Source organism: Microtus pennsylvanicus, chromosome 6 (genome assembly GCF_037038515.1).
Source record: "Microtus pennsylvanicus isolate mMicPen1 chromosome 6, mMicPen1.hap1, whole genome shotgun sequence".
In the NCBI taxonomy this organism is placed as follows: Eukaryota; Metazoa; Chordata; class Mammalia; order Rodentia; family Cricetidae; genus Microtus; species Microtus pennsylvanicus.
The window spans coordinates 80,781,768-80,795,632 of record NC_134584.1 but is presented as its reverse complement, the minus strand read 5'-3'; the positions used below and the strand labels follow the sequence as shown (position 1 = coordinate 80,795,632).

At 43.8% G+C, this 13,865-nt stretch overlaps 1 protein-coding gene across 1 annotated transcript in view; it reads left to right on the top strand.

Annotated features, from left to right (window-relative positions):
- Nucleotides 1-13,865, top strand: part of Hhip (hedgehog interacting protein) — an 89,657-nt gene that overhangs the window by 54,145 nt on the left and 21,647 nt on the right. The window contains exons 5-8 of the mRNA XM_075976542.1: nt 6,622-6,773; nt 7,224-7,397; nt 7,892-8,035; nt 11,988-12,109. Of these exons, the coding sequence (XP_075832657.1) occupies nt 6,622-6,773; nt 7,224-7,397; nt 7,892-8,035; nt 11,988-12,109 (592 nt within the window). The remainder of the gene's footprint in view (nt 1-6,621; nt 6,774-7,223; nt 7,398-7,891; nt 8,036-11,987; nt 12,110-13,865) is intronic.

Genomic DNA, 13,865 nt, shown 5'->3' with positions numbered 1-13,865 from the left:
CACTCGGGAAGTTCCAAGAGGTTTTGGGGCTCTGAGCCAGAAACTAAGACAAAGACAAATTGTGTTTTTTATTATGTGTGGATTCCTTCCGGTAAATTCGTTCAAGATCCCTCTGCTATTGGCTCTTCTTCAGGGATGAAATTACACTGTCAGAACTGCTGAAAGGCAGTGCTTTCGACCTTTCCCAGAAGGTGTAAAACAAAATAAAAACAAAAGCAAAAGTACCCTACAGCATATTTCAAAACTGAGAACAAAGAAAAGGAATATAGAACAGTCTTAGGTGCCGAAAATGCTAAGATTCCCCATCAGGCAGGACCTCCCATATTCGGTAGTATCTCCTGTGTCATGACGACCCACACAGCACAGGAGTTTTGCTCCTGATTAACGCAGGCACACAAGTTTCATTTGCCCACTGTTTGTAAAACTGTCTTCTCTTTCTCCCTCACTTCTGATGGCTGCTCCCACTCGTTCTGAAGGTCATCAGGACTATTTCTACCATGGCCGCTACATTTCTAGGTGGGTCATGATAGAGTTTCCTTCCGTACCTTTCAGTGAGTGTGCAAATAAATTTCACCACTTAGAGGCCATGGCCAAAAAGACTTAAGTTTTAAATGCTTAGGGTCAGGCAGATTAAACTGTTTTTGTGGTTTGACCCTGACCAAAATATGTCCTCATTCTTATGATTTGTTACCTAACTGTCAAAGGAAAATTCGGTTACGGAAGGATCAAGAGTGCAAACCCACACAGAGATGGGAGGCCGAATATCTGGGCAGGCTTTCGGTACTCATGATTTTCTGAAGGCAGAAAGCGAGGCTGGGAGGACTGGATGGGTGTGTGAAGATTCAACCTGCCATTGCTGTCTTTGAAGATGGAGGAAAGGGGTCATAGATTAAGGAATGTAAGAGGCTGCTAAAATTGGAAAGGAGGGACCAAATCCCCGGAGACTTTAGTAAAGAAGGCAGTTCTGCCGACATTTGCATTAACCCTTGAGACCCCTGTTGAATCTTCACATCCAGACCAAGATGACAGATGTGTCTTGTTTCCAGTTGTGAGCTTTGTGAAGATATAATCTGCTATTGTGTTTGGGAAGACAATTCTAGAAATAAACAAATGAATAAATATAGTTAAAAAGTCACTTGTTTTCTCAATTCTGGATAGCAGAAAGTTCCGGACAAGAAGCCATGCTGGTTGCCAGGTCCTCTTTTCCCTCACATTCTGTGTAGCATGAAGCGTAGATGAGTGAGTGACAGCTGATAAAGGAAGTGAGAAAGTCAGCGTGATGCGGTTTGGAGATACTTAAAAATACCACTCTTCTGTTCCGCCGTTAATTCTCAGAGATTCCTTTGGGATTAAGGGAACAATAATTTTACCCAAGGCTTTCGCTCCCTTCTATGCCCTGGTGTCACGTAAGAAAATGGCCTTACCGTCTGTAGAAACTTGCCTAATTCTTCAAGTCATTTAGCTGCTCAGAAGTCAAGCTCTTTCTTTTTGTTACTAAGTCTTGGAGTTGCTAGGTCTGTGAGTACCTGAAAAAATAAACCTTTGGTGAAAAGATCGCCCAACTGTTTATGGACTCTCTGCAGCTCCTGCTGTTTGGAAATGTCTGTTTCTAATGACGTAGCACGGTTTCACCACTGAGAAACCTCAGCATCTCAGAGAGCAAGGTAGAAATGAGACACTTGCCTCCGTGTCTGCTCTTTGAGGACCAAGAGGCCTTATCCTGACTGCCAAGCAAAATCTGACACCAACTCAATAAACTTCTCCTCAGCTAGTGTTAGTTCCTAATTATCAAGGCAGTAATAATTTCTTGATTATAGGTGTACTTATGTTTCCTCGCCGTTAAAGCCATAGGCCGTTATGGATGGTGAAGTCACACTCATGAAGGCTAAGCCTTATGTGCTTAGGAACCTCTTTCTTGCTTCAGTTTTGCTTTGTTTAGCAACAAGAGACTTGGATAACTCAAGCCAGTCTCAGACACATTATCTAACAGACACTGGCCTGGAACTCCTGATCCTCCTGCATCTATCTCCCAAGTGCTGGGAATATAGGCACGTTCAACCACCCCTGTCTGTTAGGAGCCTTGTTAAAAACTAAATTAAAATGTCCATGCAGTCAGTACAATAACCTGCCCCGAAGGTACCTTGCCCTAATCCCTAGACACTGTGAATACCTCAGACGACAAGGGCTCCAGAAGAAAGACTCTGAAGTCCAGTTAGTTATATATCAAAGGACACTGAAGAAAAACTATGCAAAAATGAGGAGTGATGCACCCAGCTTCCGGTTCCACGTTGCATGGTGCTAAAACACTCAAGCCGGCAGTCCCCAAAGGGGATGGAAGCAAATGTAAGAGAAATAAAGACTCAGAATAAGCCAAGTTTACCCCATATTGAAAGTAGAGGGAGGTAGCTAGATGATTCAGCAGGTAAGAAAGCTTGCTGCTCTTGGGCAGGATCTGGGTTTAGTTCCAGCATCCACAGCTTGCTTCCCTCCGCAACTCCAGTTCCAGAGGATCTAGTGCCTTCTGACATTCACACACATCCATGCAGACAAAACACTCGCACACATAAGATAAAGATAAGTAAGCCTAAACATGTTTCTAAAAAGTATAAAGAGAATGCTTTTTGTAGATGACATGACAATGAAAGACAATTACCTCAAAATTTCCCTTAAAGAGAAAAATATATTTTCTGTTATAATCATTTTAGAGAGACCTCTCTTTTCCAAATGGACACTTCATATTATTCAAAGAAGAACACTCTTCCAAAATTTGTTAGAACTTTGATCTGCCCCAAAGGGTAGTTTATCCCAACATTAGAAGAGAAGAGCTGGTCTATTAAATCTTAGTATTCAGCTAAGAGGTTTGAACCTCTTACACTGTGGCCCTGTGAGACAGCTCCCCAGAGCTGAATGACCAGGAGAAGGACCTGGAGAAGCTTTTCTGATGTACCTGGAAACATGGATCAAGCTCAAGATTCCAAACAGATTAAGGACATTGTTTTCAACTCATTCAACAATCCTGTTTTGAATATCTACTTGTGGTTGGTGTGGGGCTGTCCAGACTTGCTGCACTACTGAGAGCTGAGGAAGGAAAAGAGCCTAGCATGCTAGCCCGAGGCACCAGGCTCTAGCCAGAGTAATGAGTTTGTCCAACCTGAAGCCTAGCATGCTATCACAATCTTATTTAAAATAGCATGAGGGTTTTCTTGTAAACTTTTTCCTTCCTTCCTTCCTTCCTTCCTTCCTTCCTTCCTTCCTTCCTTCCTTCTTTCCTTTCTTCCTTCTTTCCTTCTTTTTTTAGCTTGACTGGAAAACTCTCACACATAAGCTTTGCTGAAGATAATCCTGTTTTGCAATATCATAAGTATCTTGCTCTGTTAGCTTCTGGTTTGGGTCTCATGATACAGTGTGCACAGTCACTTGAAGCACAACTTGCATACGAAGTTTCTGTAACTAATCACGAAGCCCAAAGTTCAATGTGAGGATTTGAGGGGGGAAAAAAGTCACTGCCATGCACACAGATGATGATCATCATTTTGGACATTGGCTAATAGATTTTCAAAGCATGGTGTTAGAAGCCAGACTCTTTCTAAATGGCCCAGCTCCCTGGATTATGAGGCTTCCCTCCACCCTCCACTCAGTGAGTGTGCTTGTACCCTTAGTCAGTTCAGCTCATCTTAAACGATTCATTCTCCTCGGATGCTCCTGGGATCAGTTTTTACCTCCAAGCATTTCTGGAGGGAGCACATGGTTTCCATTCCATAAGCTCTGAGCCTTAAAACCACCCATCACGAGGGGAAGGATGAGAGGAGTAAGGAGGAACATCCGTGAAGTCGGCAGAAGGATGGTTGTTTCTTCCTGCTGAGCCTCTAAAAGCGGTGTAGTGGAGTTTCTGATAGTGGGGAGGCAATGAAGCTCCGGCACCGAGGGAGAACAGAAGGAGGCGGTGAAACCACACAGTTAGAGCTTGGGTGGGTAGGGCGTATGATCACAGGAACCCATCTTCCGTTGTCCCTCTGCTGGGACAGTGTCTGTTAATGCCGAAGCTGGAGCCATGTCAGGGACCTGAGACGTGAAATATCTGAAATATCATGACTCTGCCATGAAGTCAACTTTCGGTGCCAATCAACATGTCTCTCCATGTAGACCTCTAGAAGGGAGCCAGACCTCAAAAGCAGGTTTCCATTTGAGAGTTCACTCATGATTTGTTCATAACTATTTTAATTTAGACAACATCACTGTCAAAGCTAATTCAGGTGAATCACCTATCAATATTTCAGTCTCCTGGTTCAGTAGGAGTTAACAGACTTTCCTAATGCCTGAGCCTTGGCTGTTATTAGAGACAGCCATGAGATTTATACAACACATGAAATTTTCTCACCAATATAGTTATGAAATTTTTCTTGGAAATGACTTAAGTAGTCGTTTCTAAACCAATCAGAACTCAACTTCGTACCAGAGGTTATTTGAAAAGAGCAGATCCTACATCCTAAATTAATCAAATGTCAATTGTGCAGCTTGAAAAATGTTCAAATTTTTGATTTTTTTCAAAAAGTGTATTATCTGTTTCCTTCCCATTTACAACTCATTTGGTTTCTGGATTTGGCACTTGGCTAAATGTCTGTGGTGCTCTGGATTCGGGGTGTAAGCCATGTGTTTCTAAAGTGAACAATAGCCACGCCTGCTTGTCGATTTGTGTGTGGCCCTTCCTTTCGCCTGCTAATGACCATTCCTTCATCCCTGAAAAGCAACAGCTCAGTCTGAAACATGCTTCTCTCCTCTCCGGGCTGTGTTTCTGACTCTTTGATTAACAGCGACAGAGGACTGCTTTCAACCAAAGTTTCCTACAGTGACCACAGCCGCCTGGGAAGCAGGCAGGCGGCATTTAGCCTGCCCCATAGTTTTAGAGAGAAGTATTGGGGAGGACAATTAATCACAGACAAAACCCCACCTGTGGGCTTCCTCTTGCAATCTGTCAGAGTGGTTAAAGTGTGCAGACACCCTGCATCCAGATCTGAGTTATACATCTCAGCTTCTGAGTCCTCTAAGAGCCAAGGGATATTTGTCTCTTGATGTGAGGAGTGGAACACCAGCACAGAGTCCGCATTAAAATCATCATCACAGAGCAGAGGCGCATTCATAAATCATAGTCATTAGCATCTGACTCTAATGATTAAAGTTAAAGTCAGGCATATGGCAATGTGCGAAAAGTTAACACTTGAATGAATGAGTCAGTAGTTACCGGACATTTCCAGCCAGTGTTTTATTTATGCAACTCTCAAAGTCTCAATATTTCAACTTTGGATACTATGTAGCCAAGCACATTTATTTCTGAGCCATGAAACAAATCAAACAAGGTTGATTAAAAATGAACTTTTATGCCTAAAATTTTATGCTCTCAGATTGATGGACCATACAAATTGCACCCAGATCTGTTCTGGGCTGGTGGCCGAGGCTGTGGAATGGGACTGACTGTAGACCATTGCTGACCGTGACCCTGCAAAGACCAATTTCCCCCCATTTAACACTTCAGAAGCTAGTTACTCACCATATTTGTCAAAGCAGATGCAATGCTAAAAGCGTAAATAGGGGATGAGCAATTGTAGAATTCAGTTTCCGTCGCAGGATGTCACTGCCGTGGATAACGCACCAGGCTTCAGAGAAGAACGTTCACTCACTTCCTAGAGTGTGGCATTTAGTCTCTGACCTACGTCATTTCAGATGCTTTCCTTCCAGGACGGGCCCTCCTAGACTACCCGTGGGATGCAGCAAATGCTAAGACCGTATTGAATTTCCACAAGCTGGATTAGCAGAAAATGAAGATAAAATGCCTTTCTATTTCCGAACATGATGACGTTTTAATTGCTCTAGTATTTGGCATGTCTAATGTATACATCCTTGACGTCCATGCAATAACAAAGGAGGGCTGTTTGAGATTTTTCTTTTATTTCTGTTCCTTTCTCATGTTTCTCCCACCCCCACTCTGGTCCTTCTCCTTGCTCTCCTCATCTCTTCATCCTTCTATTCTCTGTGTTAGGATGCATGTAAAATACCTCCTCTCTGTATAGATGGCCAAGACTGCTGCTACCTCGCTGTGATGCGCAGACCACCATCGCTGCGACAGCTGATGTCGATGCCTCCGGGTGAAGCAAAGGTTTATACATTACACAAGCAATTTAACTGCTTTCTAAACATATTGCCATGACAATGGGAGCTGGCAGCCAGCACTGTGTTTTAGGTTTTGGTGAGCTGGATTAGAAGTAACAGTTGATTGTGAAGTGTTTTTATTTGTCTCCTATGCACTGCAAGCAACCTCGTAACCCAGGGAAGAATTCTGCTCTGCCCAGCTTCCCAAGATTACCTGCACAAATCTCTCGACTAACATGGCCTAAGAGTACCTAGATAACTGCACAGACAATTGTCTTGTTCTTAACCTTTAAAGAGAGCCGCATAGAGAACTGTTTTATAATCGTTTTCTGTGCAGTAGGCAAAGGAGAAAAGGAAAAAGGTTGGGCAAAGATTACCCAGAAGAAAGAAAGAGACTTTTTTCGGGGGTCCCAGTTAAAACACAATAAAGAACATAATTAACTTCACAATTTCTTTGTGTTTTTCATTTGACTGCAGGGAGGAGATGAAAGGGGCCTGCTAAGCCTTGCATTCCATCCCAATTACAAGAAAAATGGGAAGCTGTATGTGTCTTATACCACCAACCAAGAACGGTGGGCTATCGGGCCTCATGACCACATCCTTAGGGTTGTGGAATATACAGTGTCCAGGTATCCCTAACTAATTTGATTGGAAGCCTGCAAACTCTGCCATATTGCTTTCTCTTCTTCATCTCTTCACTAACTATTTAGAAATGATTGCCATGAATTGGTAGTAATTAAAGCAGAATCTTCTCACGGCATAAAACATGTGCATGTATATGTTTGTATGTGCATACGTGTGTGTGTGTGTGTGTGTATATATATGTGCATGTGTGTGTATAAGGGAAATTAAGTAAAATAATATCTTTGGTACTTTTTCTTAATTATCTTCAATTCAGCAATGTTTCCAAAATGTAGAAATTATTGTAATTCTTCAGTAATTCAATAATTCAGTAAAATTTCAGTAATTTTTCAGAGTAATTGATTAGCTCCGTTCCAAATGTATCTGTACACTGCTACTTCTCCGGTGAATTCACATTATACCTGAAGACTCATGGCGCTTTCCCTTCCCTCACGCAGGAAGAATCCCCATCAAGTTGATGTGAGGACAGCCAGGGTGTTTCTGGAAGTGGCCGAGCTCCACCGAAAGCATCTCGGAGGACAGCTGCTCTTTGGTCCTGATGGTTTTCTGTACATCATCCTTGGGGACGGTATGATCACGCTGGATGACATGGAAGAGATGGATGGGTTAAGGTAACAGTCTGATTACCAACAAGTACTCTTTGGCATCAACATCATTCCAATGCCTGGACGTAGGCTCCGAGCCAGCAACTAGAAGCTATCGCTGATGGTTGAACACGTGGTTATTTTATGCTGAAGCGTCGCTTTGCTTTATCCTAAAATTATTGCTGCAGAGGCTGCCCTGTGTCTTCCTCTGGGCCCAGCAGCTGGGTAGTAGATGTGCCCCTACACTAATGTCTTGAGGACATAAAACACATCGCCTGGCAAAGACGATAAAGGACAGATTTAAAAAAAAAGCAAGGCACATACTATGCCACATACTTGGCCACCTCCATCTGTGCCCAAACTGCCCCTGGTCTCACTCCTTGCCATATGGAATTTGGAACTCAAGCAATTCTGAGTTCAAAGAGGGGGTGGTTTCTTTCTCCCTAGAGCCACGTCACCCCAGGTATGCAGATGAAACACACAACCCGAACATGAAGTACTCACTGCCCTCAATTTCTCAGTGATTTCACAGGCTCCGTGCTGAGGCTGGATGTGGACACCGACGTGTGCAGTGTGCCTTACGCCATACCACGGAGCAACCCCCACTTCAACAGCACCAACCAGCCCCCAGAAGTGTTTGCCCATGGGCTCCATGATCCAGGCAGGTGAGGACATCCGCCTATTCTGTCCCTACTTAAAAAAAAAAAGAAAGAAAAAAAGCTTGAGCAAAGGAAGACACAAGCTCTTAGAAAAAAACGGAGGGGAACCACTGAACCACTGTTAGAAGCCCTTTGGCTCTCTTCCTTTAAATACCTCTAAGTTCTGTTTTCCTGTTGCCTTAGTCTGTTTTGTGCTGCTTCGACAGGATGCCACATACTGGGTAATTCACAAATAGTTTTGGGCTCACAGTTCTGGTTCTGGGCAATCTGAGGCTCCAGTGCCAGTACCTGCTCAGTGTCTGCGGAGAGCCTTCTTGCTTCCTCCTTTCACAGTGGGAGGGGAGAGCAAAGGGCAGGGAGGGAGACAGAAAGTTGCCAAACTCATCCTCTTACGGGGAACTCGCTCCTAGGATCACCAGCCCCCTCTCACAACAATAGCATCATTCCATTGCTGAGAGTGGTGTTCTTGTGATGCTATCAGCCCCTAGTGGTCCTGTCTGCCCTCCTGACTGTAGAGGGCACTGGGATGCCAGGATGTGAGCCTCGCAGACAACAGCACGTGTGTTACACAGACGTGGTAGGTAACGAGTGTGCTCTAAGGGCTCTGTCGGGATTGTAGCCGAGAATCACAGGTAAAGTTCAGAGTGCTGCCTGGTGCCTCACGCACAGCAGTTCTTACTGCCATGATCTCACTTAATACAAGATGGTCGGGTGTTAATTTGCAAGGAGTTGAGGTAAATGTTAATGTCTTTCATGCTTTAAAAACTTACTAAAGGAATTCATGTTGGCTGTTTTCTGCTTATACTATAATGAACCATAAAGAAGAGAAAACTAAGAAATCTCTAGAACGAAGGGTTTCGGGCACCTTAAAAATTCTATAACCAATAACAGAAATTCTCTGATGAAACCCCTTCCAGTCTGGTCTGTCATTCAGACTGGGCGTATGTGGCCACGTTCATTCATTTACTAGCTTAGTTATTATTGCTATTTAATGTTTATTAAGTGTTCACTATGTGCAAGGTGAATATTTCTCAAACTTTTTATTTTTATAATCCCTCATGCCCTTCATCTTCCCTCCATCAAAGCCCGAGTCCACAGTTCATTTCCTTTTTGGCATCTCCACAGATCTTAAAATCTGTTCAGCAGGGAATACTTACGGTGGGGTCAGGATGTGGAGGAAACAGTCACATTCCATTCCTATACCTCAGAAACGCACCCGCCACAAAGCCGTACTTTGAAGTGAAGCAGCCTGAGTCACCACCCTCCCTCCAGAGCGGTCCTGCAACCATCCTGGGGGTCCGAGCCTCAGTGATGAGGCACTCTCCAGACCCTTCCCATGGCAAGATGCCTGTGCCATGGAGCCCTGCTTCCTCTGGCAAGTGAAGGCTAGAGAGGAATTCTTATGTATTCTGCTCTCCTTGCAGAGACTCTCAGACAGATAAAGATTTAATGAAGAGAAAAGACACTAAAACCATTAATGGCTAGTATGCACCCCCTGCAGGGTGCTAGACTAGGTACACCTCCTGTGGTGTTCTGGGTAACTGACCATACAGCACCTTTTTAACTTTGTGTGTGTGTGTGTGGTGTGTATACACACTCATGCTTTCACACGTAGAAAGTAGAGCCCAGGAGGAAGTCAGATGTCTTCCTCGACCATCCCCCTTCCTCCTTTCCGTTACTTTTAGAAACAGATGTGTTACTGAACCTGAAGCCTGGTATTTCAGCGAGCCTGGCTGGGCAGCAAGCTCTGTCTTTTCTAATGCCGACGCCCCCCCCCCACACACACACACATACACACATGATTCCCAATACTAGAGGTACAGGCTGGTGTCGTGTCTGACCTTTCTGAGGATGGCGGTCCTCAGGTCCTCTTGTGGGCACAGCACACATTCTTACCCCCCTGATTCATCTCCCCAGCCCAATGTCTTCTTTTTTAATTTCAAGAATAAGTTGCCAGGCGGTGGTGGCGCACGCCTTTAATCCCAGCACTTGGGAGGCAGAGGCAGGCGGATCTCTGTGAGTTCGAGACCAACCTGGTCTATAAGAGCTAGTTCCAGGACAGGCTCCAAAGCCACAGAGAAACCCTGTCTCGAAAAAACAAAAAAAAAAAAAAAAAAAGAATAAGTCATAGGTTCACAGTAATGTGACCATAAGGTACAAAGAGCAGTGGTAAGCCCTGTGCCCACATTGACATAGGCCCCTGCCATTGTCATCATGCCCAGTAGAATGACTTTCAGTAGACAGCTGAAGAGATGGCGTTGGCACATCAGTGCTGACGGCAGTGGCCACTCTGGGTGGTACGCGCTCTGGAGGGGGACAGGCTCCCACCATCTTAGCCTCTCCTTAGTTTCACATCTGCCTCCTTTCCACATGAGAGGCTGCAGAGGTCACAGTCGCCAGCAGCTCACCTCAGGGAATGCCGCCTCTGTCAGCATGGTCGCTGCTGCTTGTTGGAAACGAGTCAAGCTTCTTTTTGACATAAATTCTCCCTCTTCAAAAAAAAAAAAAGGTACTTGAAGGAATCGCCTCAGCCAATGTGGACTAAAGTTCCTCATTACGTCACAACATAATGGCAGACTGTGCCGTTGAGGACAGTGGGGGTCTTGTCTGTACAGCTGCCCCAGCTCCTGCTTCTCTATCAGCAGTGGGCTGATTGGAGCCCTCAGTGGTTTTGTTTTATTTTAGTAAAGGAATTTGCATCTCTGAAGCCCCTACTCTCACCATTTAACATTTTTCATTTTTCAGTGGGTTTGGTTTATAAGTAGTTAATGTATATCGTTGGCCCAAACAGCAGTTTCAATGGAATGTTTTTGCCGCTGGGGACATTTGACAATGTCTAGAGACAGTTTGGGATTTCACAATTGGGATGAGAGGGGGTAAAGGCTGGACCACACTGCTGTCATCTAATGGTCAAGGCCAAGGAGACTGCTTAGAATCCCATAATTTGTAGAATGGTACCCCCTCACCCTTGGAACAAGATTACATGGTCCCAACATGTCAAGAAGCCTGGTTGTTTTGTTTGTTTGTTTGATTGATTTTTTTTTGCTTGTTTTGCATTTTTGAGATTTTCAGACATTGTCACCAGGCTTCATTCTTTCTCCAATCCTAGTCCCTTATTCACTGATGCATGCCAGGAATATTGTGACCTCTTAGACCTAGACTAGGTAACAGGAATGCAGTGACCCTTGGCCCCTGCAGAAAACTCCATCAGCGGTTAGAACCACAGGGAGATTCTGATCTCCACATTAGGTATGGGGGACATAAAGACAAGGGAGACGTAAAAGACCTCTGTCCTCCATGCGTGTGCCTGCCAGCCGTGTTTCAGTCCCTGGGCTGCAGAGTGTGGTTTATTGCGCTATAGCTCCCTGAGTATATCAGAAGGTGACCATTCAGGGACCGGGTAAAGGCACATGCCACCAAACGTAACATCTGAGTTCACTCCCAGGAATAGAAGGAAAATAAGAAAACCAACTTCCACAGATCGTCCTCTGACCGCCACACGTTACACACTATGATGCGCGTGCGTGCACATACGGTATATTAATGTATGTAATTTTTTAAAGTTAGTTTTCCATGTAGGAAAGAGCACTAGTTCTAAGGCTAATACATTACATCCATTGTGTGGCATAGATGAATTGACGAGCACTGATTCATATTTCCAAACTCTGCCAAGGTGTTATGCATGAGGTAATCCTTCCTGATAGGCTAACAAAGGCCTTTACGATGATGAGAACGTTCATTAGAAAGAAGATAGTCAGAAAAATGAAGAAACACACTCCCAGGTCATTAGCTTCAGTAGGGTAAACAAACACATCAGATGTTTCCTTCAGTGGTTTCAAGAACATCCCAACTAAATTGCTCCTAGGATCCTAGCCAGCCCACAAAGCCAGCGTTCCTTTCTCTGTCAGGAAGAGACCCTGGTAGAGATTAATGAGTATCTGTCTCCTTTGTTATGTAGATGCGCCGTGGATCGACATCCCACTGACATAAACATCAACTTAACAATACTTTGCTCAGATTCCAATGGGAAAAACAGATCATCAGCCAGAATCCTACAGATCATAAAAGGGAAAGATTACGGTGAGTCAAGCTTACGGAGGCTGGTTTAAGGTGAAGACTGGTTTTAGTATATTAATTGGAGAAAAAGAGGGTTTGCATACTAAGCATTCAAGAAAGCATAAAAACAGTGGCCTCTGTCAGGCCAGTGAGTAAATTGCTCCATTTTAAAGGTTCAAGGACTCCTCCAAGCCCTGAGGGCTCCTCCACTTAATTGCCTTTCCCCTGGATTGCGTGGTTCCCTGTAGGTTCAAATCATTTAATAGTCTCAGAAGTCAGTGGCTTGCATTTTGCTCCTCTGAGACTCAGGATGAGGAATGTCTCTTTATTCCCTTTATATAGGGGAACTTGTCTTTGTATCTTATATGCAGAGAAGTAAGCTTAAAGGTAAGAGATTACTGAACATTCTGAGCAATTAAGAAAATAATGTTTCTAATAAAAATAATTTTAAAATGGGTTTCTTTTAGAGAAAACAAAGTAATTGACTTGTAAAAACAAGTCATGGGAATAAAATGTTTGAACGTTATTTTTAATAACATGATCACTGGAGTATTTACAGAGAACTTAGGACATAAAGTTGGAAAATGAAGTCCAAAACTCAGCTGTTTTCCGCGCTGTAGTGAGTACTCCTGAAGGCTGCGTGATAGTGAGCGTTATTATGACTTAGGGAGCACAGTAGATTGAGATTATTAAATTGATTGCTCCTTCTATTTACCCATTCAACAGAGCTGTTTATTTTAGCACTAGGAATGGGGCAGCTGTGTGAGTTCATGCCATATCTGCTTATTTTACTTTGTTTTTTTTTCCCCTAGGTATTTTTCTCCCTCCCTCTCTCCCTTTCCCCTTCCCTCCCTCCCTCCCTTCCCTGCTCCCTCCCTTTCTCCCTCTCTCCCTCCGTGTGTGTGTGTGTGTGTGTGTGTGTGTGTGTGTGTGTGCACCTTAAAAAGTCAAATCAAATAATAACATTGTTTGGAAAAACATCTAACAAGACACTAACTGGTTCAATGGATTTTGGCTATACCACGAGATTTAACTAAACTCTACTAATTACATCAACATCCAGACAAAACAGTTAGAGGAATAACAATCTTATTTTTCATATTTTAAAACGCACCCAAAGTGCCCACAGCTCCCACTGTGAAGACGTTCACAGAACTACTGAAAAATAACAGGCACTGTGACAGCTGCCTTGAACTGAGGGGGATACTGGGGTACAGAAAGGTTAATTGTCAGACAGAATTGAACAGTAAAGGGTGGATGTCAGCAGCCTAAGCCCAGTGTCCATTACCTTCTGTCCCGCTCTGGGCACCTCACACTTGTGTTTTCAGAGCTCTGTTTCAGCATAGGCGTGAGAGGAGAACAGGCTCACTGTTTAAAAGGACTGTATTGCCCCAGAAGTGCCTCCACAAGGTGCCGCTGATTGTGGCTGATTTGACTGGTTTTCCATAAATGCATGAAAAGAGGTCCTCATGAATTTGTGTGAATTTGTCACATGCAAGGAGCATCCTGACTCTGGGTTTATCAACCTTAGAGCTCTATGACCAAAACTATCACAGGGCCACAAGTTAGGTACCACTCACTGAGAGACTGTTCCTACGAATACAGTAAATGAAGGCTTAGAAACCTTTATGGGCTGGGCTTTTATTTTTCATTCACGTGCGAACTTTTAAAACTTTTTAAACGTTTTATATAATTTCATAGGTCTGTTTGGTTGACCAAACATAAGCAGAACCATTTTTACAGATGTTTATTGTTCAAAACTCAAGTTTTCAAGTATTTT